At 48.7% G+C, this 25,603-nt stretch overlaps 1 protein-coding gene across 3 annotated transcripts in view; it reads left to right on the forward strand.

The window, feature by feature from the left end:
* Positions 1 to 280: 280 nt before the first annotated feature.
* Positions 281 to 25,603, forward strand: part of LOC144159368 (E3 ubiquitin-protein ligase PDZRN3-like) — a 305,410-nt gene continuing 280,087 nt past the window's right edge. For 2 of the 3 annotated variants that reach the window (XM_077690800.1, XM_077690801.1), the window contains exon 1: positions 282 to 667. In XM_077690800.1, coding sequence (XP_077546926.1) covers positions 557 to 667 — 111 coding nt within the window. In that variant the 5' untranslated portion in view covers positions 282 to 556. Of the gene's footprint in view, positions 668 to 25,603 lie in introns of all 3 variants that reach the window. The other variant, XM_077690802.1, reaches the window with a different exon arrangement.

The raw sequence follows: 25,603 nt of genomic DNA on the forward strand, positions 1-25,603 counted from the left end.
GTCCAGAGAAATTACAATGTGTTGCAAATCCAAACCAAACCAAATTTGCTAGAGATGCAAAACAACGAAACAGAAAAAAAAAAATAACAACGTTGCGCGCGCGCTGCGCTGCTGCGGCAGCTTCTTTCGCCTCCGTACGCCGTGCCGCCTGCGACAGCGCGACAGTGCTACGGCGAATGCCGTTGCAGGTTTTCTTTGCGCCGCCGTCGGTGGTCCGGGCCTTTTATCACGTGGCGTGCGCAACAAACGTGTAGTAGCGCCTAATTCGCGATAACGAGTCCTGAGGTGGCTTCTTTGTGTTCTACCTGCGTAGTGTATCGCGGTGTCCAATTATTCTATCGCCCGCCCTCTAATTCGAACTGCGCTTAATTCGAACAGTTTTATGTTTCCCTTCGAGTTCGCATAAACGGGTTTTTACAAGCTTACACCCGAGGCTTCGTGGCGAAGTTGCTCTTCGAAAAGCCGGTGCGTGCATCACTTTCCATCGTCGGCGTCCAGCGGCTGCTATCCTGGAGGGGCGAGCCAGGCGTCAGCCGACTTTGATCGATCATGACAGATGAGTGGGGCGACACTTAGGACTCGCTCGCCGGCCCCAGCTTTCGCCTCGGCCTTTCTTGCAAGAAAGGGCACGATCCCGTCGCTTCGGAAGGAAGAGCACGGAACCAAGGTGAGGTGTTGGGTCAGTAATGCGACCCTAGAATTTTCTTATGATGATTTCAAAGAGGACCCCTAATGGGGAGGAAGAAAAAACATGCTGGAAGCTCACACTAACGCGTAAGACTTGAAGGTAGCGAAGCTGTACGCAACCGTCACGAACATCAAGAAGGTTTAAGTCCACAATTGCAGCCGATCTGCTTCGTCTACGCAGCCGCAACTACCTTTACTCCATGATTGTTGCTGTAAGTGTGAGCTTCTTTCTTTTCTTAGTGTGTGAGCTTCTTTCTTTTCTTTTTTTTTTGAAGTGATAATTATTGGGCATCACCTTGGAGGGGCGTACGCTATGGCGTGTCTTTCTCCTTCTGAGCTAGTGTTGTCACGATTACGGTGAACGCTTTTTTTTTTTTTTTTTTTGCCGATATTGGCCTGTCTTCCTAAGCTTGGGTTGACAAATGTGCGCCGGCGGCGCGGTCGCCACGAGGCACTCACACACGATGGCTGGGAATTTTCTTGGTTTTGTTAACTTCCGGGCGGTCGCCGCGAAGCTCGGGCTCTGCGGACAGGAAGAGAGAGAGAGAGAGAGAGAGAGAGAGAGAATATATATTTTTATTTATCGAGCAGGGGCTGATGTGTAGGCCTCGCCCCATGGAGGGCATCCCTAGTCCAGGATGCCTTTGATCTCGGCTGGCCGTCCGTGCTCGGGTCCCCAGTTTGAGCTGGATATCCGGGTCTGGACTAGCCAGGGCAGCCCTCCACTGCTCGAAGGTGGGGTTGGGAAGTAGGGGAAAGTCTGGAGTACGTTGGTACTCCCATATTATGTGGTAGAGGGTTCCAGGCTGGGGACAGTAATCGCAGAGGGAAGGTTGTTGGGTGGGGAAGATAAGGTGAAGGCGGTAAGGAATGTGGGTGTGTATTCGTCTAAATTACGATTTGCTAAACAGCTTCGTTGTTGAAATAATGTCCGCATTTGTCAGACGATATCCGTACTTGGCCCGAAAGATAATACCCCATCTTGGAGAAATCCACACTGGCTGTGTTGCGTAAATGGGCAGTTAGATCAGTATATGAAATAATGCTTTGACCAGTGAGCAACTTAAAACCTTCACTGGGGAATGGCTGCACCTCGGCGAGAGAGAGAGTGAGAGTGAGAGTGAGAGTGAGAGAGAGAGAGAGAGAGAGAGAGAGAGAGAGAGAGAGAGAGAGAGAGAGAGAGAGAGAGTGAGTGAGTGAGTGAGTGAAAAGTATATTTGAGCAGAAAAAATAAATGATAAAGTTTTGTGCCCTTTTCTTAGTCCTGAAAGTCGCGGGCTGTAGCTGCTGCTGGGGCACATGATCACAATTACAATATAAAAGTCTCTAGTTGCAATTTGGACGCTTCACCAGTGCTGGATTAAGGGGGGGGCTAAGGAGGCTGCAGCCCAGGGCCTCGTCTCCAAGGGCAGGGGAAGGGGGCCACATTAACTGGCCTAATGTACGGAACCTCAGATAATGAAACTTCGAGCGACACGCGTGACAGGGAGAAAAGCAGAACGAGGAAAGGGAGCCCCACTTCGCTCGGCCAACCCCAAGAAAGCAGCGGGGGGTCACGGCGGCTTGTCCGCCGAAGTTTCGACGCGGCCCCTTGTTTCCGAGCGAGGGGGTTCAGGTTGCCAAAAGCGCCACGTGTCTCGTGTTGTTAGTTTGTTTCGAACCCTGCGGGGATCGTTCGGTCTCGGGGCGTCCGCTATTAAAAAAGAAAAAAAAACATGATGTAGCCGCTGCGCGCGGGCTTGGGTCTCCCGTTTCGTGTGTCTCTTCTCCGTAGACGGCGGAAGGGAACGGCTCAGCCTCCCAGGAAGTGGAGTCCGAACTCGCAGCCAGCCGAGTTGACAATTCAATGGGCCGAACTAAGCAAGCAAGATTTGCAGCGGTGTTCGGCTGCTGCTTCTCAGTGTTCGCAGAATTCAGCTTCTGCGTGTCTTTCGTCAGTTGTCATCACGCCGTGCGAGAGTCGGAGCATAGGAGGCACACACGTTCCTGTTGTAGCTTCCAATTACGCAGCGCTCCTCTGAAGGGATGGGCCCTAACACTGCCAAAGCAGCGAGCTGGGTCGGCCCACCCTGTGTACATCGTTCCAGGGGATGCTTGCTTTCTCGGCGTCTGTTTTCTGTTTCACCGCCAGCTGCAATGCGTTGAGCTGCCATCGGCAAGCCGCATTCGTCTTGACTTGAAACGTCCGTCGTTGGGAAGGAACACCGTTCACCAGGCTGGACAAACCTAGGCGCGCTGAAGATAACGCGGCGCCGCGAAGCCGTTAAAGTCGCAGCGGGTGGCCGACCAGCGTTACCGAATCCATCGGACGGCCAGCCACTGTGAGTGGTACGCTTCCGATGCGTTGACTGTGTAAATCTGACGGTTGTTTGCGCCGGCTGCGCCGCTGCTCGAAATTCGAGAAGCCCAGAGTCGAGGCGGCGCGTCAGTTGTGCCCGAAATCCCGAAAAAGGCGGCCTGCAAGAGGAACAAAGCAGGAACGATACGTACGATAGACATCGCCAGTGGACTGCCCGATCCCCGGCTCTGGGGCACCAGTAACATGGCATGAATAGACACCCTGCTCATACCGAGAAACAATTTAAAGGCAGCGACGGCTGCGTTATTTATTGGCAAGCCATTCGTTTCAAGGCCGGATCGCTTTGACGGCGCGAGCTTAGACCCTGCGTCGCATTCCCCTGACAGGTTGGCGCCAGGCATCGCGAACCCTGGGACTTACGTGAGAGAATTGGCACGTAGTGAAAGGCGTGGTTAAAGCAGACCAACGGACACTATGGGAGAGACGGGTGCGCAGAAGGTGAATGGTGCATTTGAACCGGGGCTGGACATCTTGAAATCAACCAATCGGACTTTAGGGAAGAGGGAAAACCTCGCATTACGATTGTACAGGACAGTATTGTTTTTTTATGTTGCAAAGTGTTTGTAACGTCATGTACATAGTATGTAAAGTCAGTGGAAATAGCGTTACTTCTGGTGTAACATAAATGACTTCGCCGCTGTCGTCTCGTTAAGATGCCAACAGATAGAAGCAACGAGTTTTCCTTGGCCTAGCGTTGGCGCACGATCCAAGTCTCATTTCACCAGCTTGGTGAACGAAAGGAAATAGCTAAAAGAGAAGATGTCCACTCGAAAGCATCAAAGTGGTGCGTCAAAACGAAAGGCAAAGTTGGAAAGAGAAGAGCGTGAAAAGAAGCTGCCAAAGATGACGAAATATCTGTTGAGTGCAGCTTCCGTGAAGTCGTGTCATTGCTCCAGTACGAGTTCGTTTCAAAATCTTGAGTGTGCCGGGAGTGCTTCTGTGGAGGACTTATCGACTCCATCACAACGATTCCCCGGTGAGCAGCAAGAGTTCACTCCCCTTGGTTGACCGGGTTCTGCGCAAAGGACGGCAACCTCCTCCGTTTCTACCTGTGAGCAACCGACGTCAAGCAAGCCCTGTCCTGTCCCTACGCAAGCAACATCCATGCCACTCGGTGCAACCCCTGCCATGGAGTTCCACGTGTGCGTTCTGCCCCACCCGATTTCTACTGCTTCTGATCAACTGGCGCCACACCTCTCCAATCAGCCCGCTGATGACGAGCTCCAGCAAACGACGCTCAAAGACCCCGCTGACTTTTTTCACGGTAGCTCGACTGCGGATCATCTTCCCGCGTGCCTCGACAGGACGGATCAGCTGGCGTCTTGTGGCGACAAACTACAGGACCCACAGCAGCAAGAGGTAGGCCCCGAGATTCTGCAAAGTGACCCAGCTAAGTGGCCGGACATTGTTACTGATAATTTTCGGGGCGAATGCATTGAGAAGGGGCTGTTGTATTTTCAAAATCGGGCAGAAAGTTTTCCGTCTTCCGAAAGACAATACAAAACTCAGAAACGCTATATGTCACCTCATCTTTTCGCGAGAAAGGCTGTCAATGGGGAGGCATACGAGCGACATTGGTTAATTTATTCGAAGTCCAAAGGCTGTGCTTACTGTTTCATGTGTAAACTCTTGTCGAGCAACCCGAGTTCTTTCACCACGCACGGATTTTCTGATTGGAAAAGAGGAGAAGAAAAGGTTTCCGCGCATGAAAACAGTGTCGAACACCGGAACTGCGTGGCAGCATGGCTAACCCGCTCTAACTCCAGCAGCACAATTGATAAGGAGCTGGTTAAACACCTGGTCACTCAGACCGCTTACTGGACAGAGGTGATGAAGCGCGTAGTCGTAGTGATCAAGCTTCTAGCTGAGCGTGGCCTGGCGTTTAGGGGCAGCGAGGAGGTTTTTGGCTCCCCGAGAAATGGCAATTATATGGGAGTACTTGAAGCCATTGCCCAGTTTGATCCCTTCCTAGAGGAGCACATCAAACGCTATGGGAACAAGGGGAAAGGCCACCCGTCTTACTTGTCAAAAACAATTTGCGACGAATTCGTCGAGCTCATGGCCAAGGCTGTCAAGGACAGGCTCACTGACGAAGTAAAAAGGGCAAAGTACTTCTCTCTAATTGTTGATTCGACTCCAGACCTTACTCACGTTGATCAGCTGTCAGTCGTTTTACGGTACTGTTTAAATGCGAAAGTGCACGAACGCTTTCTGGGGTTTGTTCCCATTGAATCCCACACTGGCTTGTACCTTTTTGATACCATGATGTCCCTACTGCCAACCAACGGCATCTCAATTGGCAACTGTAGGGGGCAAGCGTATGACAACGCGAGTAACATGTCAGGCAAATACAAAGGACTGCAAGCACAAATCAAACAGCTCAACAATTTGGCAGTATACGTCCCGTGCGCTGGTCACTCACTGAACTTAGTTGGCGCATGTAGCGTTGACAGTTGCCTTGAGGCCGTCAAATTCTTCAGTGTCACTCAAAGACTGTACGTGTTCTTTGCTGCCTCCCCCAAGCGGTGGAAATGTCTTCTGGACAGCATGGATTCCACTGGGGAACACCTCGTACTAAAAAGCCTTTCTCAGACCAGGTGGTCAAGACATGCTGAATCATGCAAGGCTATTATGAAAAATTTCAGTGCAAGTTTGCGTTGCCTTGAACACATCGCGAAGAACGAGGAAGAAAACGGTGACACTAGGAGTGAAGCGTGCTCGCTCCTTAAGAAAATGGCAAAACTGGAGACGGCATTCATGGCGATTTTCTGGTGTGAAATCTTGGAGCGTTTTGACAAGACGAGCGTAGCACTTCAGAAACCAGGCTTAGACATTTCAACCGCTGTAGACCTTCTGAGCTCCCTGGAAGGCTTTGTTGATTCGTTGCGACCTCTTTTTGATACCTTCGAGGCGAGAGCACGCAAGCTGAGTTCTAGTCAGTGCTATCAGGATGAAAGCAAACGCATCGCTTTGAGTAAGTACCCGGACGGGAAAAGCGATAGTACGCTGCGTGGTAGAAAAAAGTTTCTTGTAGAGACCTATAATGTAGTACTTGACTGTCTAGGCTCTGCTCTGCGAGTGCGAAAGGCTGCCTACGCTGATCTTTGCGAGAAGTTCGGATTCTTAAAATTGCTGACGGAAAATGGAAACATGATCTCTCTTGCACAGCAAGCGGAGAGATTGGTGGAGACCTACCCAAACGATTTGGAGCCAGTATTTCCGGCTGAAATCGTTCAGTTTGCGAACTTTCTGCAAAGCTCTGTGTGCCAAGACACGAGTGCCCTGGGTATAATAAAGTTGCTACACGAAAGACAACTTATTAACGTGTTCCCGAACCTTTCCATTGCATTAAGAATGTATCTAAGCATACCCGTGGCGAACTGTGAGAGCGAGCGATCGTTTTCCAAGTTGTCACTGATAAAAAATCGCCTTCGTTCAAACCTTCTGGCCGACAAGTTGAACTCGTTTGCTATCATGTCCATTGAACGTGACCTTGTAAGAGACCTATCTTTCGAACAAACTATATCGGATTTTGCAAAGGCAAAGGCCCGAAAGATGCCGTTTTAAAAGAGCACTGTTAGCGCTATACATAAGTGCCCGTGAGATTTTTTCTTGTGTCTTCTCCCAACCTGCATGAGTAAACGTTGAACCGTTGCGTTGAACTGTAACCCAAAAAAGGGTACGTCTTCTTGTTCATCTTTGTTTGTTGTTCTTGCAATGTAACTCCCGCTTTTAATCATCCATAGTAGTCTGTTTTCTTCTCTCGAATCATTACAAATGGCGTTCGTTCGCACCACGTGTATTTGGTGTCCTCTTTTCTTCGTTTTTTAACTGAGCCATTATCAAAGAAATGCTCTATAATTAAAGTTTGTCATTTAATCTGAAGTATATTGTCCATTTTCTTGTGCTTGCAAGCTCTTAAAATGAATATATACCGAATCTACTATGTACTTATTGCATAACATGAATAACAATTTCCGCACTGTGATGCTTCCGTTGAATTCCAATAAACACTGTTCTTGATACAACGGCATGTCTCCTCACGAGATTATAGATTTAGGGGCCCACATAAAACCAAACGCTTAAGAAAACATATCTAGACAAATCGAATTCACATAGTAAACATAGCTGTTGGTGTTTTCACTGGGTGTTTTTCTTTTTTTCTTGAGCTGGACCAAACTGTACCAATGGCCGCTCTGTGGTTTACGGCCACGGAACGGACACGTATGGCGAGTTCCGACGGTCGTGTTAGTGACTGCGTTTGTGTTGTGTGTTGCAAAAACAGATCTGATGCATCACTATCGCATGAATCCCATTAATCGTACTTTGTTCTTTTGTAATTGGAATACCTTTTTTAAAATAAAAAACTGCTTTTAGCTAAAATAAAACAAAATGGTACATTTTAGTAGTGGAGCGGGGGGAGGGTGGGGACGGAGGCTTTAAGAGAGAGAGAGAGAGAGAAAGAGAGATATTTTTATTTCGGGTAAAAAAAGGCGTAGGGGATGCAGGGGGGGGAGTCGAGGGCCGACACTAGCGCAGTAGCCCAGGGCCCCCATTTTGCTTAATCCGGCCCTGCGCTTCACATGCAGGCATTTCGTGGTGTTGATATCTCGTCGCCGGACTAGGCTACAGCTTCTATTGGAATTGACGGCAACCTTTTTTCATTGATGTATTAGTTGCTAAACTCGGGTATAGGCTTGTATGTCGGGACGAGAACGACGCTAAAAACATTTCTTTGCCCAGATTACTTGGAAAATAGATCACTTTTATGCAGTCACCAATTCCAGAATAATTATTTTTTGTATGAAATGAGTACTGACCTCCGAAGGTCCACTAGGATTGTTTGCGGGCCCATCGTTAAAAACCCGTATACGTGCATGCAGGTGGGTCTAACTCTCTCCTCTGGAATGGACATGTGTTCAGATAACTAACTTCGGTACACATAAAGGCGCTGATAATTCTGGGCTTCTGAAAAGTCTCAGTACTGCTATCACTTTCCCTAGCCTCTACGAAATATGTGTAAACGTTTGTATCTCGCTGGCATATCTGCTTGGTTTTAAAGCGACCCACGCTGGGACCACGGGGCGCGGAAAACTGCAGCACGACAAACAAGTGCCTTATCACCAGTGGCTTACTGTTCACTCCACGTTATCCCGAAACCAGATAAACGTCGACATGGTTTTGTTGACTGAATGCCTTGCGTTGTTTATTCTCGCAACAGGACTCCACTAGCGAGCTTCCTCGCCATTATTGGGTCGCAGTAGCCGCAGTCCTGGTGGCATTCATAATGTCGGAAGAGGAGGTCAGAGTCTATTCGTTTCACGATCGCACCCTTGTTAGCGGAACTTCGATTTGTTTAGGATCGTCATTAACCACTGCTCTTGCAACTAGCTTTGCCCTACTACCGAGAGAACACGATCATAAGAAGCGTTTCATTCACGTTATGAATAAGAAACGACAGCTTCGTCACTCAAAAAAACTCTGGCCTACGGATTACTCGAAGCGTTGTGTACGCTGTTATGAGATGAACTTTGCTGCGTTAACTCCTCTGTGGGCCTGTTAATGAGGATGCGCCCAGCTCCTTTTCCACGTGATCCGCATCATTTAACCTGCAGAGGATGAGGAGCAGCAAATGGAGATGAGTTTCAGCAGAGCAGGAAGATGCGATGAAGATAAACACATGCGACGATCCATGGAAGCTGGCGGATAAATTCTATGTGAAACAGGATGAAATGATGATGCCAGGGTAGACGCCATACGAACGCGAATGAAAGTGAACAATCCTACAGAACCGTTTGAATACGAGACAGTTTTAACACCCGAAACGGCTGCTTATGTACGGCGCCCTGTAGTACGCTAGCGCGGCGGTTCGCACGAGGCTGAGTGCGCTAGTGCGCATGCGCAGTTTCTCCCACCGCCCCCATGTGCCGTACACCGGGACCGGTTTTGAGGCCTGCTAAATTTCTCCAATGCTGTCAGCAACGGACGGCAAGAGGCACCTCAGTTTCGACGGTGAGATTCCTCGAGGTGATAATCGCTGGCGCGGAAAGAATCGCCGAAGGGAAGTAGGTGGAAGTATTTCATTTCGGCATTCGACCGTGACCACCCGCAAAGGGACGAAAATGAATTGCCGATTTTGTTTGTTCGCGCCTCAACGATCTCTGCCGCGTCTTCCCGATGGAAAAGAAGTCATGTGCGTCCGGCGAACAGCAGCCGAAATCGCTGGAGCGTAACAGCAAATCGTCCTGTACTTTTCTTTGTATCCCAGCCTCGCGCAAGCGTGAAATGTACGGCCTGGTGCAGCGGGCGAACACTTTTAAATAAGAGGCGTTACTGATCCTTTTGTCTCCAGGCGTTCCAATCACACCATTTTAGACTTTGTATTTCAGACGAAAGACAAAGCTTTTGTTATAACTCCACCATGCGCGCACATGTCCACGCACACCTACGCACACGTGTCAATATCTACGAAACGCTCAAAGAGCTTGAAATAACAATTTATTATCGAATAAACAACAAATTAACTAATAAACGATTAATATTGTAGTTTTGAACAAGTTCATAAATTATACCAGAGAAAAAACTTGGGTAGAAAATACTCTAATTCCCCTACGTCTCTAGGCAGGAGAAGGCTACGAGTGTGAACAATTTGTGCTCATAGACAATCCCGATGGCTACTGTGCAGGTATTCTAAACCAATGTATAAAGATCTTGTTATCCATTGAATTTATTTTCAACATTCCACTGAAAGGATTTCAGATTTTGTGTTACTTACCATAGACTAAATTTGTCGCACAGTAGAAAAGTGAAGGCCACTTGGATCTGGGGCAAGCAATGACCCCACCAAAACGTTCTTACATACATATCTGCTTAAAGTGGATGATCCACACGGTGCGAGCAAAAACCGGGCTCCTCCACCAGATACTGCTCAGCAAGTGCAAACTCTTTGCCTCTGTGTACAAGGCCATCGCTCCGTCTTCTAGTTCGGCGTACTTTATCTTAGGAAAACGCTAGTGCCAGACTTCAAAGCTCAATGAATGAACGGTCGAACCTGCGCATGCAATAGGAATTACGGCGTCTAAAAAATGCTGATGCACCTATGATGCAACGGCAGCAGAAGATCGTATCTAAGCAAGCCTTGTGGAATAACAAATTTTCGTCTGCTAAGTGCCACCAGCGTCGTCTGCTCCCGCAGACGATCGCAGACGATTTTCCTTTGACAGCTCCGCCATTATGCCTGCGGCCCACACACGCTTGCTTCGCGAACAGACGCGCGCTCGCATCTTCATTTACCCGCCAAGCCAGGTCACGACTGCTCATATTTTACCCGAGCAAGGTCTTACGAGACAGCGCAGGTTCTCGCTGACCACTAAGCCTAAACAAACAACAAAAAAAGCAACCGCCTGCTTACTTATTGACAAACGGTTCCCAATCATTCTTGTTTTGTTGTCCATTTTAAGTTGCTGCTTTCCCTCCGAGCACCTCACCCTGTTTTCACCCTTGATTTAGAGACAAAAAAAAAAAAACACTCAAGATAAAAAATTGGCAGAGCGGTGTTGAGTGGTCACCGAGAACTGCACTCTCGCGAACGCAGCGACCTCTCAGTACAGCCTCGTCGTTTCTCGCCCGCGCCAACAAGACCGGGCCGAGCGAACCGACCGGACCACCCAAGGTCTGGTTCTCAAGCCTTCGCCGCCGGTTCTCCGCCTTGTCCAAACAGTTACGCGTCGAGTACCGCCCTACCAGGCGGTGTGTGTATTTAGACACGTCTCCCTTCCTCTTCGCCGCCTAGCCAGAGGCGTTTGAGCGCGAAGAACCAACACGCGACGCGCAGTGATCGGGCACCGACCACCGCCGCCTTCTAAAAACGAAGAAAAATGAAGCTAATAGCCGGATATATTCCAAGCAAGGGCGCACACAAAACGGCGGCGCCTAAGGGGATAATGGGAGGCCACTATAGCAACAGGGGCGATGAGAACAAAACAAAAATGTGCCGCGGTTGGAAGGAAATAACGAATAAACGGTCAGGACAAGCCGAGGAAAGACGTGGAAGTAAATGCGAGCGGTGGAAAACCAAAATAAATAATGCGTACTCTTCGCGGACTAGGATGCGACGATGCGAGGGCAAAAGCAAAAAAAGACATAAACGGGGACGTAAGTTCGCGCGAAAATTTTCACGGCCGCGCGGCGGTACATAACACGGTGCGGTATCTTCCAAAGGAGGACCGCTCGAAGAGAGCTTGTGTAAGCAAGGACCCCGAAACTCAAGTGCCGTAACCGTAACTGCGAAGGAGAGCGCGTAAAAGGCTGAGGTCGACCGTCCGGTTCTCTCTGCCGTCCCCGGCTCTCCTTCCAAGTTGTCCCACCTCTGGCAGTATAACATTTAGTTTTTATACTTTGCTTGGAACGTCGATTGAGAGCGCGCTGGAGAAATAAAGGAAAGGAGGAGAGTTGAAAAAAAAAAAAAAGACTTTGTTCCTATTTTGGGAAGGTCGCTTGAAGAGTGACGGCCGCATGCCCTCGTTGTCAATCAGCCGATGGCGGTGCGTCCGTGGATGTGTGCGTGCCCTGGTTCCGAAATCCCGGCCGGCGCCCCTTGCATCGCATACGGGGCAAAGCGCGGTGCGAGAACTGGTAAACGATGTTTCTTTTTCTCTTTTTTTTGTCTGGGTAAAAGACAGACGTGAAGCAGTATAAATTTGTATTTTTGTGAGCGACCATACTCAAATTTCGTTCCGTTAGCGGCTTCCTCACTTCTCTATCGATTTGAAATCGATTGCACGTCCAAATGCTGGTTCTTTCAAATGAAACTAAGTTGTATTGTGTCTCAAGGTGCACACCGAAAGCGTCCTGAACTCAGCCACGGTCATTCCTTGGCTCCTCTGAGTCTTCCTCCACCTGCCTGTCTATTCAAGGAGCGCAAGCGCGGGCACGGCGTAACGAGGGGGAGATTCTCCGACAGGGCCGAACCCGTCTCGCACGGGCCGGGCCGTTTAATTAATTCGGCCGGCCCGAGGAAGACGCAATGAGGCGCTCAGGCGAAACCCTCCCGCTGCCGGCTGCTGACACCTCCTCATACTGGAACTCGGGAGCGCCCGTTTGCGCGTGACTGAGCGTGGCCCCCGACACCTCGAACCTTCAGCAGCGCTGCACGCCACCGGTTATCGCGTCTGATCCGTCCGGCATCTCATTCCGTTCCACGTAGCGCGCATCGGCTGCCCCCCCCCCCTTCCCCGGCGCTCCTTGGCGCCGGCGTCGTCGTCTTCCGCGCGGCTTATGGGAAGCGGTAGAAGTGCGTGTCGATGTCGCCCGAAGGCCAAGCGTCTGTGCTAGTTTGCGAGCGAGTTTCTCGTCTGCAGTCCTGCCTCCAATTCGAACCTCTCTCTCTCTTTTAATTCCAGGCGAGCCGCCGCTTACAGGTCTTTGGAAAAAAGGGATGTCTAGATTCTTTCGTCGTGTCAATTGCGCATGTCACCGTTAAATTCGTCTAGCGATGATGATGAAACAATTTATTGAATTAGGGGAGGCATTAAGGCAAGGGTTGCTTTGCTAGAGAACTAGCTATACCTCACTCTTTTTGTTGCAACCACTACCAGTTCTCTCGCAAAAAAAAAAAAAAACCGGCATCAGAAAACTGAGCAGTGGAGGGAATAGTAAATAAAAACTACGCGTTTATCTACGACTCTTCTCCGGCAGCACTCTAACGCAATATCCGTGTCGCCTTGTCTCCCACTACGCAAACTCTAAGCTCTAGTACGGAGCGAAGACTTGCAAAAGGAGAAAGAAACATATCTTACTACCACTCCGAACCCGTTGCGTCCTTGTTACGACCGTGGAGTCATTTGCAGCTATATCGGAGGGATGGGCGTTAGGAGGAAGCCGATTGGATGTGTAGCGAAGCGCGACGCGACAGCGAGAGAAAGGGAAAATATTACCGGTATGGCGACGGGGTGGGTAACATGGAAGTGTCAGCATTTATGGCCCCTGTAATTTTTCGTAAGGACTGCTCCCTGTTTCCACTACTGGCGCCGAGAGTAGGCTTCTCCGCACAGCTTCCACGTGCTTAGGGAAAGACAAGCAGCGTGTAAAAGATGGGATTGATGTCGAAGATGCTGTGACCTGCGCTGTGTCTAGCTGCATTGTAGGTGTTAGTTCCCTGATTGCTCCTGGCCGGCGGAAGAAAGCAATCACGTTGGCTTCTGGTAAGCGTGAAGACAGAAGCGGTAAAAGCAAGAAGAAAAGGTGAAGCGGGGCCTGTCTTTTGCGACAAAAAAAAGTTTGGAAGGTTGTCACAAAAGGTTTACGACTCTCGTTGTAAGAAACCAGAGTCCTGTTTAACTCTTACATGGTGTTTATAATATTAAGCGGTATTTACCTAATTTGCACGTCACGAAGTGAAAGTAATAGGCGATTCGAATTGGGCAGTATTTACTAACAATGGTTTCCGGATAAATAATCTGGATCAGGCGCCATCTCCCCGAACAACCGTTCGAAAAGAGAAGTAGTTTCGAGATGCGGTAGCATGGCACTTTTTTACATCACGAACGCGGCCTTTTGAAATTAACAGAAACAGCATAAATACACTCTAATGAAGAAACACAGTTCTATAGTATTGCAACGACGAAAGCTGTCCAATAAATGCTGATCGGTCGTGAAGTAGTCGAGACGTCGAAAAAGTTGTTAAGGTAAACAGTTTTAAGTTACTGACAACTTTGGGGACATTTAGTACATACGAACTTGAAACAATACACTTATTACATGAAATGGGAAAATAGTACGAGAGCAAGGGTACTTAGCGGAACATAGCTGACTGGAATTCGGTCTCCCCTCGTAAGGGCCCGACGACGAGTGGCAGCGTTTCTTGAGTGAGTCCCTGGTGCAGGCCACGCTGAAACCCAAGCCAGCCGCCATGCGCAAGCTCGGCCGCTGGTCCAAGTAACAGCCGCGTCTTCCGGTCGGTCGGCGCTCAAAGACACACGCCGCGTGCGTTCCTTAGAAAAACTGGGCTTTGGCGGCTAAAGAAGTTGTCTACAACAGGGAACAACAAGCCGAACGGGAGATTCGCGGCAGTATAAGGACGTAACTACTCAAAACGTTACTTGCCGAAAATGTGCGGCAAACACGTGTTTTACTTTATTTCTTTCAGCTCAACCTTCCTTCGCTTCATAAGGTTTATTTAAACATCAGTCACACTCGAAGGCAGCGCTAGCTAGATTCGCACTTGCCTCCACCATTTTTCATTTGACGTGGCATCGATGAAAATGAACTCTTCGTAATTTTCAGGCATCGTTTTATCCAGTCTCCTCTTGTCCGTGAGCCTCGGAAGATGGTAAACGATAATTGCTTCCACTTGTGTTTTACCTCACCGCCTTTCTTGCATTTCGCTTTCTATTTCTCCGAACCAATGGCAGGGCTTTCGTTGGCGGCCGGGCATGTCCCTGTCTCCGCACCGAGAAACCTCAGTAACGAGACGAGCGTAAAAACGTGCGAGGTACATGCCTCTCCTCTCCATCTTCTATTTCGGTGTCCTCCGATGCGTCCCTCCTTTTCCCTTCTCCATGCCGCTGCCGAGAAGTGCCGCGTGTCCTAAATGCGGCCTCGCACCACGGGCGCTCTCCTCTGGTTCCCGAAATCGTTCTTTTCACGCCACTTCGCGGCACGTTCTCGGCGCGTTCTCGGCGCGCGCGCGCGAGCCTGTCGCATGCCGGCTGTTCGGCGCGCCGGTGGGACTCCGCCGGGGATCACGCCTGTCACGGCGTCTTCGAGATGCCTTCTAACAGCGCCGGGCATATCCCCCGGTCCTCCTTTCTACTTCTATTTTCACCAGTCGCTTCTTCGTCTTCTTCTTCTCTCCCTCTCTCTCTGTCTTCATCCTCCCCCATCTCTATCTATCTATCTATCTATCTATCTATCTATCTATCTATCTATCTATCTATCTATCTATCTATCTATCTATCTATCTATCTATCTATCTATCTATCTATCTATCTATCTATCTATCTATCTATCCGTCCGTCCGTCCGTCCGTCCGTCCGTCTGTCTGTCTGTCTGTCTGTCTGTCTGTCTGTCTGTCTGTCTGTCTGTTTGTCTGTCTGTCTAGCTTAACTGGCCCTCTCTTTCCATTATTATCCTATTTCTGACGGCCATCGCATCAAGCCGAATACGGGCGTGAAAAAGCAAAGCATATAATTCGTCGCATACAAAACAAATATTTTGACATTTGTTAGCGTTATCGTGATCCTGGTTATTTTCTTCCCGCATCCTGACGCTATTGAGGTTGCTCATCCCTTGGTTACTGATAAGGCAGTCACAATGATGACTTTGACGATGCGTCCGCAACACGGTGTAATAGTTCTTTCACCGTTGTCTGGAAGTACGTCAGTACGCAGAGTTCTTTCGTTGGACACATGTGCAAGCATCTTCAGAAATAAAGCCATCCTCAACAGGAACGCAACAGCAGCAACGTAGTAGAGATTCGAAAAAAAAAAAAGAGCCTGAATGTCCAGTTGAACGCCCCAAACGCCTTGCTTCCGCCTCGCATCGTCGAAGGTCTTTGTAATCTCGTAGCTTGAGACGCTTTATTGTGCCATCCCCTTAGCGCTTTCGAATGGCTTCGATCTGTCTCCTACACATTGTGCCACTGCTCGTTCCAGCCACCGTGTGATAAGTAAGTTAACGACGATGGTGAATTTCCCTTCATCTCCACTCCCTTAATCTGCGGCATCCGTGCGTGGACGTTCACCTCTCGATGCTGCCGAGTTTAGGCTTGTGCAGTAGAACGCGTCGTGATATGGAATTCTTTCCAAGGAACGCCGTATCTGTTACGCTCGCCGAACGCCGCCTTCCTTGCTCAACGTGCAGTTTAAGGCCTTCACCGCAAACGAACTGGTGTAGCAGATTGCGTAACTCCTTAACCGTCTTCAGCGCGTTAGGCATGCATCCTATTCTGTGATCAACCGCTTCCGTCTCGAAGCCGAGACCAACGAGACATGGTGTATAGCGAACCCAGCCAGGGGAGAACAGTTGGGGCGAACTTATCTAGACCAGTGTTGTTTCCGAGGTTTCAATCTTAGACGCGTTCTTTACATCGACTTCTGTCTTTCCTCGACTTCGCCGCGTCTTTTCTCGGTTTCCCGCCGTTTTTTCGCCCCTCCGGAAATTCCCGTTCCGCGCATTCCGTTCGCGCACGGAGCAGCGGCTCGCGAATCCCGGTCGCACGCGCGCACCGTTCGTTTGCCAGGGCGTAGTCGCGTTCCGTTCGTGCTAGCTCGTTTTCATTCACCACCACCAACGAATCAGAAGGCCGCGCAATCACACGCCCAATTCGACATCAAATTTGGCGGGAGTTGCGGTTTGGCGCGCTTTTTAAACAGGCCAGGCCGGGAAAAACAAACATTTCATTGTCTTGAAAGTATTTTATTTCCGAGTGAAGGAAATACAAAGCGGTGTTAAAGAGGCAATCCTCCCGCAGTTTGAGGTTGAGGGTGACGCTGCTATAGCTCAGGAACGCGTGAAGGAAATGAAGACGCTGTTCTTTGGGGGAAGACAGAGGGTGCGAAAAGAAACGGGAGGAGGGGGGGGGAGGGGGAGGGATGCGCGTTCTATTCTGCGCATTGCAAAGCAACCATAACGGGGAGGGCTGGCGAGATGTTGTAAATAAAGTTTCATCCCTTCCGTGCGGCAAGCGCGCCGGAGTCCAAGCGCGTCGTATAAATTTTCCAGTCGCATTCCTCCCGCACCGTTGACGTCTGCTATGCCGAGGCAGTTGAGGGAGAACGAAGCAGGAAAATGAAAGAAGAGGGGGGCGGGTTGTAAAAGAGGATTGCTCTGTGAAGGAACACCATCTTGTAATTCACAGATCCCTGAGTGATGTATGACGACTTAATTTTCACGACTCCGAATGAGTCTGTTGTGTCTGGTTACTTTCAGCGCATGCAAAACGGTCAACGGCTCAAAGAATGGAAAACGGGCAATTAGGTTTAAAGGAAAAGGCAGCTAAATTATGGTCTAGGCGGGATTCAAACTAGGAAACTCTGGAACGTGCGACTGGCACGAACACCTAAGATCCCAAGAGCATTTTTTTTATTGTTGCCTTGCAGAACGTGAAACAACACAAGGACACAGTCGTTCACAGTCTTAGCTGGGGCAATGCTTTACACACTTATAGTCTCCTCTGCCTTGTGAGGTAATTTAGTCACAACTGCTGCATTTTTTTTTTCAACTTTAAGGGGGCACTTAAGTCCTTCAAATTCGTTTCAACAGTTTTTCGCAGAAATTCTTGATATATTTCAGGCTAACGTCAAGTATGATGTTCCAGCTATGCCTGTGGACGACTATACGAGGACATTACATGGTCAAGCAGACAAAAGAATACATTTCAGTGCAGACGTTCAATGAACTCTTGCACACAATCCTCCTAAATGCGCTCTTGAATGAGGTGACGAGTGGATGACACATATTGTTCCCTTTGAGAAAGGTGACCACTATATTTCGCCACTCCGTTCATTTTTAAACGAGCAAAGTCAGCCTGAAAAAAAATACGCCACCCAAATCGGGGAATTTCTCATCTTCTACGTTGCCTTCTTAGCTCAAACCTTATCGGTTGTATAAACCATTATTCTACTCCGCATTCTTTTGGGTGACACATGGCGTCAATCCTGACGTCGCAGTGGTCAATGGACGGTCATTCTACCTCTTCCCGCTCTACAACAAGCGGCACCACGATACCACATATCTTCTTGCGGTTGTGATGTTGTGATGTGCGCCTCAAGGTGACGGCGATTGCTGTAGTGCTGCTGCGACACGTGTGTACGCCGAACGTACGGGCGGACAATTGCCTTGTCAGGATTCAGACATATACTTTGTATTCTACGGTGATACGAAGAAAGAGAGAGCCGATTTGCAATCGCGGGAAGACCTCAGAATAATCTTCGGTAAAACACACAAAATGAGTCACTGCCTATCCCGCCATCCCTATTTACATCTCCAATAAACGTACATATGCCTAACAGCAATGTATTCCCGCACAAACGCTTGCGAATTTCAAAAGGTAATGCAGCTTAGAGAGATGTAATTAGGTTTCTAGATGACGCCTATGTAATGACGCCTAAACCTAGGTGGCAAAACGTGACAAAATGCATTGCCTATCATTTGTTGCATTGAGATCTCCAGTCTCAAGTCGATTCATCGCGTGCCAGAACACACTTTACACCTATTGTGCATTCTATATTTTCTGCTTAGTCTTTTTTCTTAGAGAGAAGTGAAGTACACTGCACGAGCGCTACACACAACACAGAAGTACACAGCATAGCGCTTTGTGTCATGTACTTCTATCTCATCCCGTTTAATTCTATCTCGTCCCGTTTAGTTTGCGCTATTCAACCATAATGAATGTATACCAACTAGCCCAGTTTTCGACCTTGTAACGCTTGTGTTGTGTTTCTTTTTGTCTGGTCTATTTGTGCGCTGTGTTATTTCTTATATGTTATTCTTATTCTTTATTTTGACGTCATTGATGCCAGTAATGATAACGGCTCCAAGAGACCAACATTCCCCCACTCCATCTCGCCTGCTTCCTGTAAACGCCGGCCTCCCATATTTCCGGGGAAACGGAACAAGGAATTTGCTGATAGGACAATCCGATAAAGGCCCCTCTATCATGAGTTATTTTTGTTTTTGAGTGATTGGGTGGGTGGGGAGAAGTTTCTTTTTATGCATGTATGTATGTATGTATGTATGTATGTATGTATGTATGTATGCGTGTATGCATTCTGTATGCATGTATGTATGTAAGTGTGCATGCATGTATGTATGGATGTATGTATGCATGTATGTATGTATGTATGTATGTATGTATGTATGCGTGTATGCATTCTGTATGCATGTATGTATGTAAGTGTGCATGCATGTATGTATGGATGTATGTATGCATGTATGTATGTATGTATGTATGTATGTATGTATGTATGTATGCATGTATGCATGCATGTATGCATGTATGCATGTATGCATGTATGTATGTATGCATGTATGTATGTATGTATGTATGTATGTATGTATGTATGTATGTATGTATGTATGTATGTATGTATGTATGTATCTATGTATGATTCACTGATTACCTGTTGCACACCCCAGCCTAACGTCTAGCTTTGAACTCTAACATACTTATAGTCGATTAGCAACCTCAACTCGTCGTTCACTCGTTTATCGAAGCATTTTGAACATTTTTATAAGTTCCCCTATTTCAGCGCTATATTTGGTGCTCGGGTCGATCTTCGGTGCTTTCACCATCGTCGCACGGGCGTTTTTATAAGTTCCCCTATTTCCGCGCTATATTTGGTGCTCGGGTCGATCTTCGGTGCTTTCAGCATCGTCGCACGGGCGTTTTTATAAGTTCCCCTATTTCCGCGCTATAATATGGTGCTCGGGTCGATCTTTGGTGCTTTCACCATCGTCGCACGGGTGTAAAATTTTTAGGCCCAGTCAACGAAATACGAAGCTCGTCCTCTGTGTGGCCCCTTATAGCAATATGACGTGCTTCTACGGCGCCCTAGACACGGAGGGGATCCATTTTCGCTGCTAATGCTGTCAGTTCACAGGCGTTCCCGAAACAGTGCTGCACGAAGCAGAAGTTAAGCGTTACGTCAAAACCCTGGCGCCGCATTGAAACATGATGTCGTCCAGAGCCCAGTGTTAAACCTCGCTTAGTGAAGCCGCTGGTCGCGAGGCTTTGAACGATTTCCGAGGGCGTTCACTCCCGAACTGGGAAGCCGGCAGGGCTCGGTGAGCGAGATAAGAGACGCGCGGGCTCGGCGCGGACAAGCGGGCCGTTTCGGTAGAGCGCGTTTAAATAGAATGCTTAAATGCGGGGGACGAACGCCACGTCGCCGGCGACGGCCAGCCAGAGTTGGAAGTTGAGGAAGCTCCGCGCGAACGGTGAGAGGTTCAAGGAGGGGAAGGGGAACGCGAAAGAACCATTATGCGCTTAAATTGAGAACGAGCCGCCGAAAGGCCGGGGCCCGGGCCCCGTGCGGAAGCCTGACTCTGTCTGTATACACACCGCCGGGATATTTTGGTCGGGGTTTTAAAGCGGGTTGGAGAGAGACAAAGGCGTTGACAATGATGACGAGTGAAATAGAAGCCCCGGAGGAGAATGCGCGCGTGTGCAGAATCCGTGTCGCTGCTCGAAAAAGAACACCTCGTCGATGGAAGTTCCCTATCTGCCCTCGTTCACAATGGCGCGTGTTCGCACCAGCACAAAGGGAATCTTCCCGACATGCACCCGGTGTTGGGTACGAATCGATGATGGGAGCCATTGTTTAGAGCTGCTTGGTTAGGGTACGCCGTTCCTGCAATACCAATCTTGCATTGCACTTAAAGGAAACATGGAAGCGTGGGACACTCGCTACTATCTAAGCTGCGCTGCGGCGTGGGGAAAACCACCGCGCATGCGTACTACACGCGTTTACACGGTCATATTCAAGGTCCTAAGACAGCCGCACAGATAAGCTCAGGATATTCTGAGCTGCGAGATATACACATGCGCCTTTGAGGGACTTGCTCTAAGGCACGGAGCTCAAAGGTGATAACGATGACTCCACGAATGCAGCTTGTTGCCCCAGCAATGAAAAACTGAGGATTGGACACTGTGAGTGCCCGGAAGAGGAACTCAAAAATGTCAACAAAGGACCCAGCGGTTAGCAGACGGGAAAAAAAAAAATCAAAGCCCCTTTCTTAAGGGAAGGATAGTTAAAACGCGAAGCTTTCCTTCGTGCAACCTGAGTCGAAGTTAAAGTCCAAAATTCAAACTGCCTCGACCGTGTCGGGATGGCGCACTCGAATAGACGTCGGCTTTATAACTCCAGGGGCCTAGGTTTGATTCTGACCATGGGAAACGTTTTTTTTTTTTTATCCTTGGGGTGCTTGATATGGCTTTTCTTTTTGAGGCTAGAGTAGGTTGCTTGCGAATTAAGAGCTTTGTGGGGAAGTATTCTCAAAATGACAGGGTATGCTCGGCCTGCGGATAAGAAACAAAAACTACGCGGCACATAGTGTTAGAATGCAAGGGTATTTATCCAAACCTACATGGTGGAAATATTCGGCTTCCAGAAGCCCTAGGATTTAAGGGTAGCACAGAGGGAGTTCACTTCAAGACTGTCGAGACGACGAAAAGAAGATTAGAATTCTGGTGAACGAAAAGCAGAGAGGGGAATGTTGCCTAGGGCAGCTACCACCTGTAACAGAAAAAATAATTATTTTGTGCGTAATAAGTTGTTTTGTGCCTGTCCTAAGAGCAGCGCTAGTATTCAACGAAGAGTGTAAAAAATAGGTATATTTGCTTTTTTTTTTTCTGGTAAGATGACACGTCATCATCCCCCGCTACAAAGTGGATACCAATAGCAATCATCATCAGTATCATCTTATCATCATCGTTATGTGAAACCCATTGTGTAAAGTTGGCTTTCCCACAGTGTGTTTTACATTAACGGACGAGGCCATCAGTGTGGCACACAAAGCTTCGTCTTAATATTTTGTCAACGGGGAAAGCCCTTCGCTCATGACAGCTGTAGATAAGGTAGGGTTGATCGACGCGAGGTCGAAAAATTCTAATTATAGTCATGGGAGCGAACAAAGCTTGTTCGAGTTCTTCGACAACACCTGTAAATGGCTAGAAGAAACGGTTTCTGTTCGTGAAGGTAGAAGAAGATTAGCCGCGCCACGCAGCATCCTCGCGAGCTCGCGCCATCTAGCGTTGCGAACCACAGCGTTGCGAACAAGGCTGCTCAACGAGCAGCGCGAAATCGAGGCTGCACCAGAACGTCCAGTTCATCAAAACAATTGGTCTCTCCGTCGCCGTTCTTTCGCCATGCAGCCCGCTAGAGGCAGCGCCTCCAAGGCTGCCGGAACACCTTCCCCTGCAGCCCAGCGAAGAGTCTCCCACGCGACAGTCGTCAAGACATCTCGTCTGACGCAGCGCGAACCTTCCAGCTATGTCCGCTCGCAGCCCGCCGCTCATCGTCTGGCCCAGAAAAGGGCTTCCAATGAACCATTCGCACAAGCCAACGTGAGTCGCCCGACCTCGAAGAAGGCTTCCTCCTTCATGGTCATCACAGGCCCGTGCGGCCGTCTGTCAGGACGTCAGCCTTCCCGTGAGGTCTTCGTGACCGCTGCCAACAACACAACAGCAGTTCTTCAGAAGACGCCGCCTCCAACTGGGCGTCAGGACCAAGGTCAGGACAGGGTTATCCCTAAGCTTCCACCCGTAATGAGCGTGCACACATTTGCGGAAGAGCCGGTGGACGGGTCCGTCTGGTGGGCCCTATGCATCTTTTTGTACCTAATGTCCGCCATCCTTGCCCTAGGACTTGCCCTGACCTTTATATACATCACCCTGGATACGAAGCCAACGGCCGAAATTGACCACGACACTAGAGTGACAATCAGCTCGTCCCATCGTTTGCCTATTGCCCTGTCTGTTTCTGGAGAGGATGGCCCGACCGAGAAGGACACCACTATAGTTGACTCGGAAACTTCGAGCCCACAAATCGAAGACAACTCGATTACCAGGAGGTGAGACCTGCTCGGTTTGCTTACGAACTCTTGCGTTTCCCCGGGCGATACGTCGGTGAAACAGCGTTGTTCAAGTTTGACGATGACGAGTTATAATTACGGTGAATTCAAGAGCAAGACAAGTTTGTTGCGTTGCCGACAATAAATGGTTCCTGGTGAAACACGTTACTCCGCAAAGTGACAATGCGAGGAAAGTGCAGGCAACCTTCACGGATCGAATGGCGGCACTAATTTGTTATTGTAGATAGGAGTGACCATTCTTTGTGTAAGCAAAGGGTACGTCTTCCCTTTATAGGGCAGATTCGTGGGTCCATAGATGCAGCTTCGTGGTGTCCATCAATATTTTAAACGTCTTGGTGCACTAACAGGGCGGTCTACGGGCGTAATGAAGGGCCATAGCAAGGAATAGTTTTATAGAAAACGAGCCTGCCTTAGAGAATATATTTAGGCGAGGGGTATACGTTTATCTCTGCCACATTGCAACACTAACTGACGGTATCAGATAAGGAACACCGCACGGAGTGCCATGGTGTCCCTTATCTGTTTCTCTTTTGTGTTGAGCTCTCGCAAAAATAGGCTATTTGATTCCACGGAAGTTTCATTGAATGATTGTCGTGGTGTTTCCCGATCTGTTGCTTGGGCCATCTTGAGGGCTAGTGGTGCTCTTGATGTCTATGCCATTGCCGCCAGAACTCCGACTGGTCTACGTATGGATAGGGCACACTACTGTTGTGATTTTCGCTCAAATTTATCCTCACTGTTTCCTGCTGGGCATACATAGCCCCCAGGCAGTGGCGGTCCCAAGGGGGGGTCGAAGGGGGCGGTCGCCCCCCCCCCCCCCCAAAGAAGTCCTCAGTTTCTTATTTTTAGTTTTTTTAAGCATTCCACTTGCGCGAAGTTAAATCCCAGTGCGTTGCACCGCATACGCGTACACACGCCTCCATGGTTATCACCACCTCCACAGAATTGGCGCAAGGAGGGGAGCGATTCTTTATTCGCCTCGCCCCCCCCCCCAAAAAAAAAAATCGCCCCCCCAAAACCCATCTCTGGGACCGCTACTGCCCCCAGGAGCCAATGGGCACATAGTTTTACGCTTTTGACGCTTTCTTACAACTTTTAATTGATTGATTGATTGATCGATCTATTGATTGATTGATTGATTGATTGATTGATTGATTGATTGATTGATTGATTGATTGATTGATTGATTGATTGATTGATTGATTGATTGATTGATTGGGAACTTTAACGCGCGGACGCTACACAGGTGATGAGGCGCGCCGTAGCGGAGGGCTCCGCATTAGTCCTGACCACAACTTTAACGTGCGTTGAAATCTCGAACACACGGGCGTTTTCGCTTTTCTCCTCTATCAGAAAAGCGACCGCCGCGGCCGGGAATCGAAACTTCGTCCTTGGGTTTAACAGCACAACGCCCTAGCCATTCAGCCACCGCGGCGGGTGTCTGGCAACTTTGCTTGCTTAATGTCGCAACTGGGGAGTCTAGCTGCCAATTTCTTTTTTTAATCGTGAAAAATGGTGCTTAGTGGAGCTAATTGAATAAACGGGTAACATATAGGGTTGGAGTGCTGCCTGGTATTGTAGAAAATGACATTGAAAACGACATTGAAAATTACATTGAAAATGACATAGAAAATGGATATCATACCTGAAAAGCCAAGTCGTAGTGTTAAATGTATGTATTGTAAACAAGCGTACAAAAAACCCCACTCTGCGTTCGTAATGAAACACTGCAAAAGGTGAGTTATTGCAACTCTTTTGGACAACTTGCGAGCACCGTTCAAACTAGGAGAAAGGAATCAGGTGCAAGCCCTTTAAAGTAATAAGCAGTAGGTCGCCTCTGCCGCTAAAAACAACAAAAAAGAGTATAAAACCTAGTCATGCTTCCGGTAATGCATAATGGAGCAGCAACTTAGGGACTTACTAAGCACCTTCAAAGAGTAATTAGGTCGGCTTGGCGAGTCATGAAAAAGAGGGACGATACGAGTAACACTGGGGAATAGGAAACGGGAGCGACGTGGATTAGGGAACAGTCGAGTGGAAGACGTCCTTGCTCAAATTAAGAAACGGGAGGGGAGTTGGGCTCTGCGCTTAGTATGCAGGGATCACAACACTGGGCAATCCGAGAGACTTAATGGCTACCGATGGATGGGAGTAGAGGCAAAGGAAGACAGACAACCCGATGCACGGGCAAGATCAATAAATTTGGGGCAAGTGCAACTTAAGGTACACCTTAAAACGACAACGGAAGTCGCCCCAGCGCCTCCTCACAGCACAGGCTGTTCCGCCACGCGGCGCAAGGAGTGCAAGTATTTTTACTCGCAAGGAGTGCGCAAGGAGTACGAGTAATGCAAGGAGTGCGCGAGTAATGCGAGTATGTGAGTCATGCGATTGTTTTTACTCGCAAGAAGTGCGAATAATGCAAGGAGTGCGAAAATAATAAAGTATTCAAGTAATGCGATTGTTTTTACTCGCAACAAGTGCGAGTATTTTTACTCGCAAGGAGTCGAGTAATGCAAGGAGAGCGAAAGTAATGCGAGTATGCGAGTAATGCGACTGTTTTTACTCGCAAGGAGTTCGCAAGGAGTGCGAGTAATGCAAGGAGTGCTCGAGTAATGCGAATATTCAAATAATGCGATTGTTTTTACTCGCAAGGAGAGCGCAAGGAGTGCGAGTATTTTTACTCGCAAGGAGTGCGAGTAATGCAAGGAGTGCGCGAGTAATGTGATTAAGGCGAGTATGCGAGTAATGCGAGTATTTTTACTCTCACGGTAAGCGCAATGAGTGCGAGTGATGCGAGTATTTTTGACGCGATACAAGTCCTTTCCTTGATTTTTCGGGCGTAACCTCGTTATGAATTACTACAGCGACAAAAAAGAAACTATGCGAGAAAAGGTGGACAATGCCACGCATTGACCGCAATCTCCTTTAAAAACTCCCGCGCACGTTGACGTCCGGGTCCGTCTC

This window comes from Haemaphysalis longicornis, unplaced genomic scaffold (assembly GCF_048455015.1).
Source record: "Haemaphysalis longicornis isolate Haplotype H1 unplaced genomic scaffold, Haemaphysalis longicornis Haplotype H1 scaffold_10, whole genome shotgun sequence".
NCBI lineage: Eukaryota > Metazoa > Arthropoda > Arachnida > Ixodida > Ixodidae > Haemaphysalis > Haemaphysalis longicornis.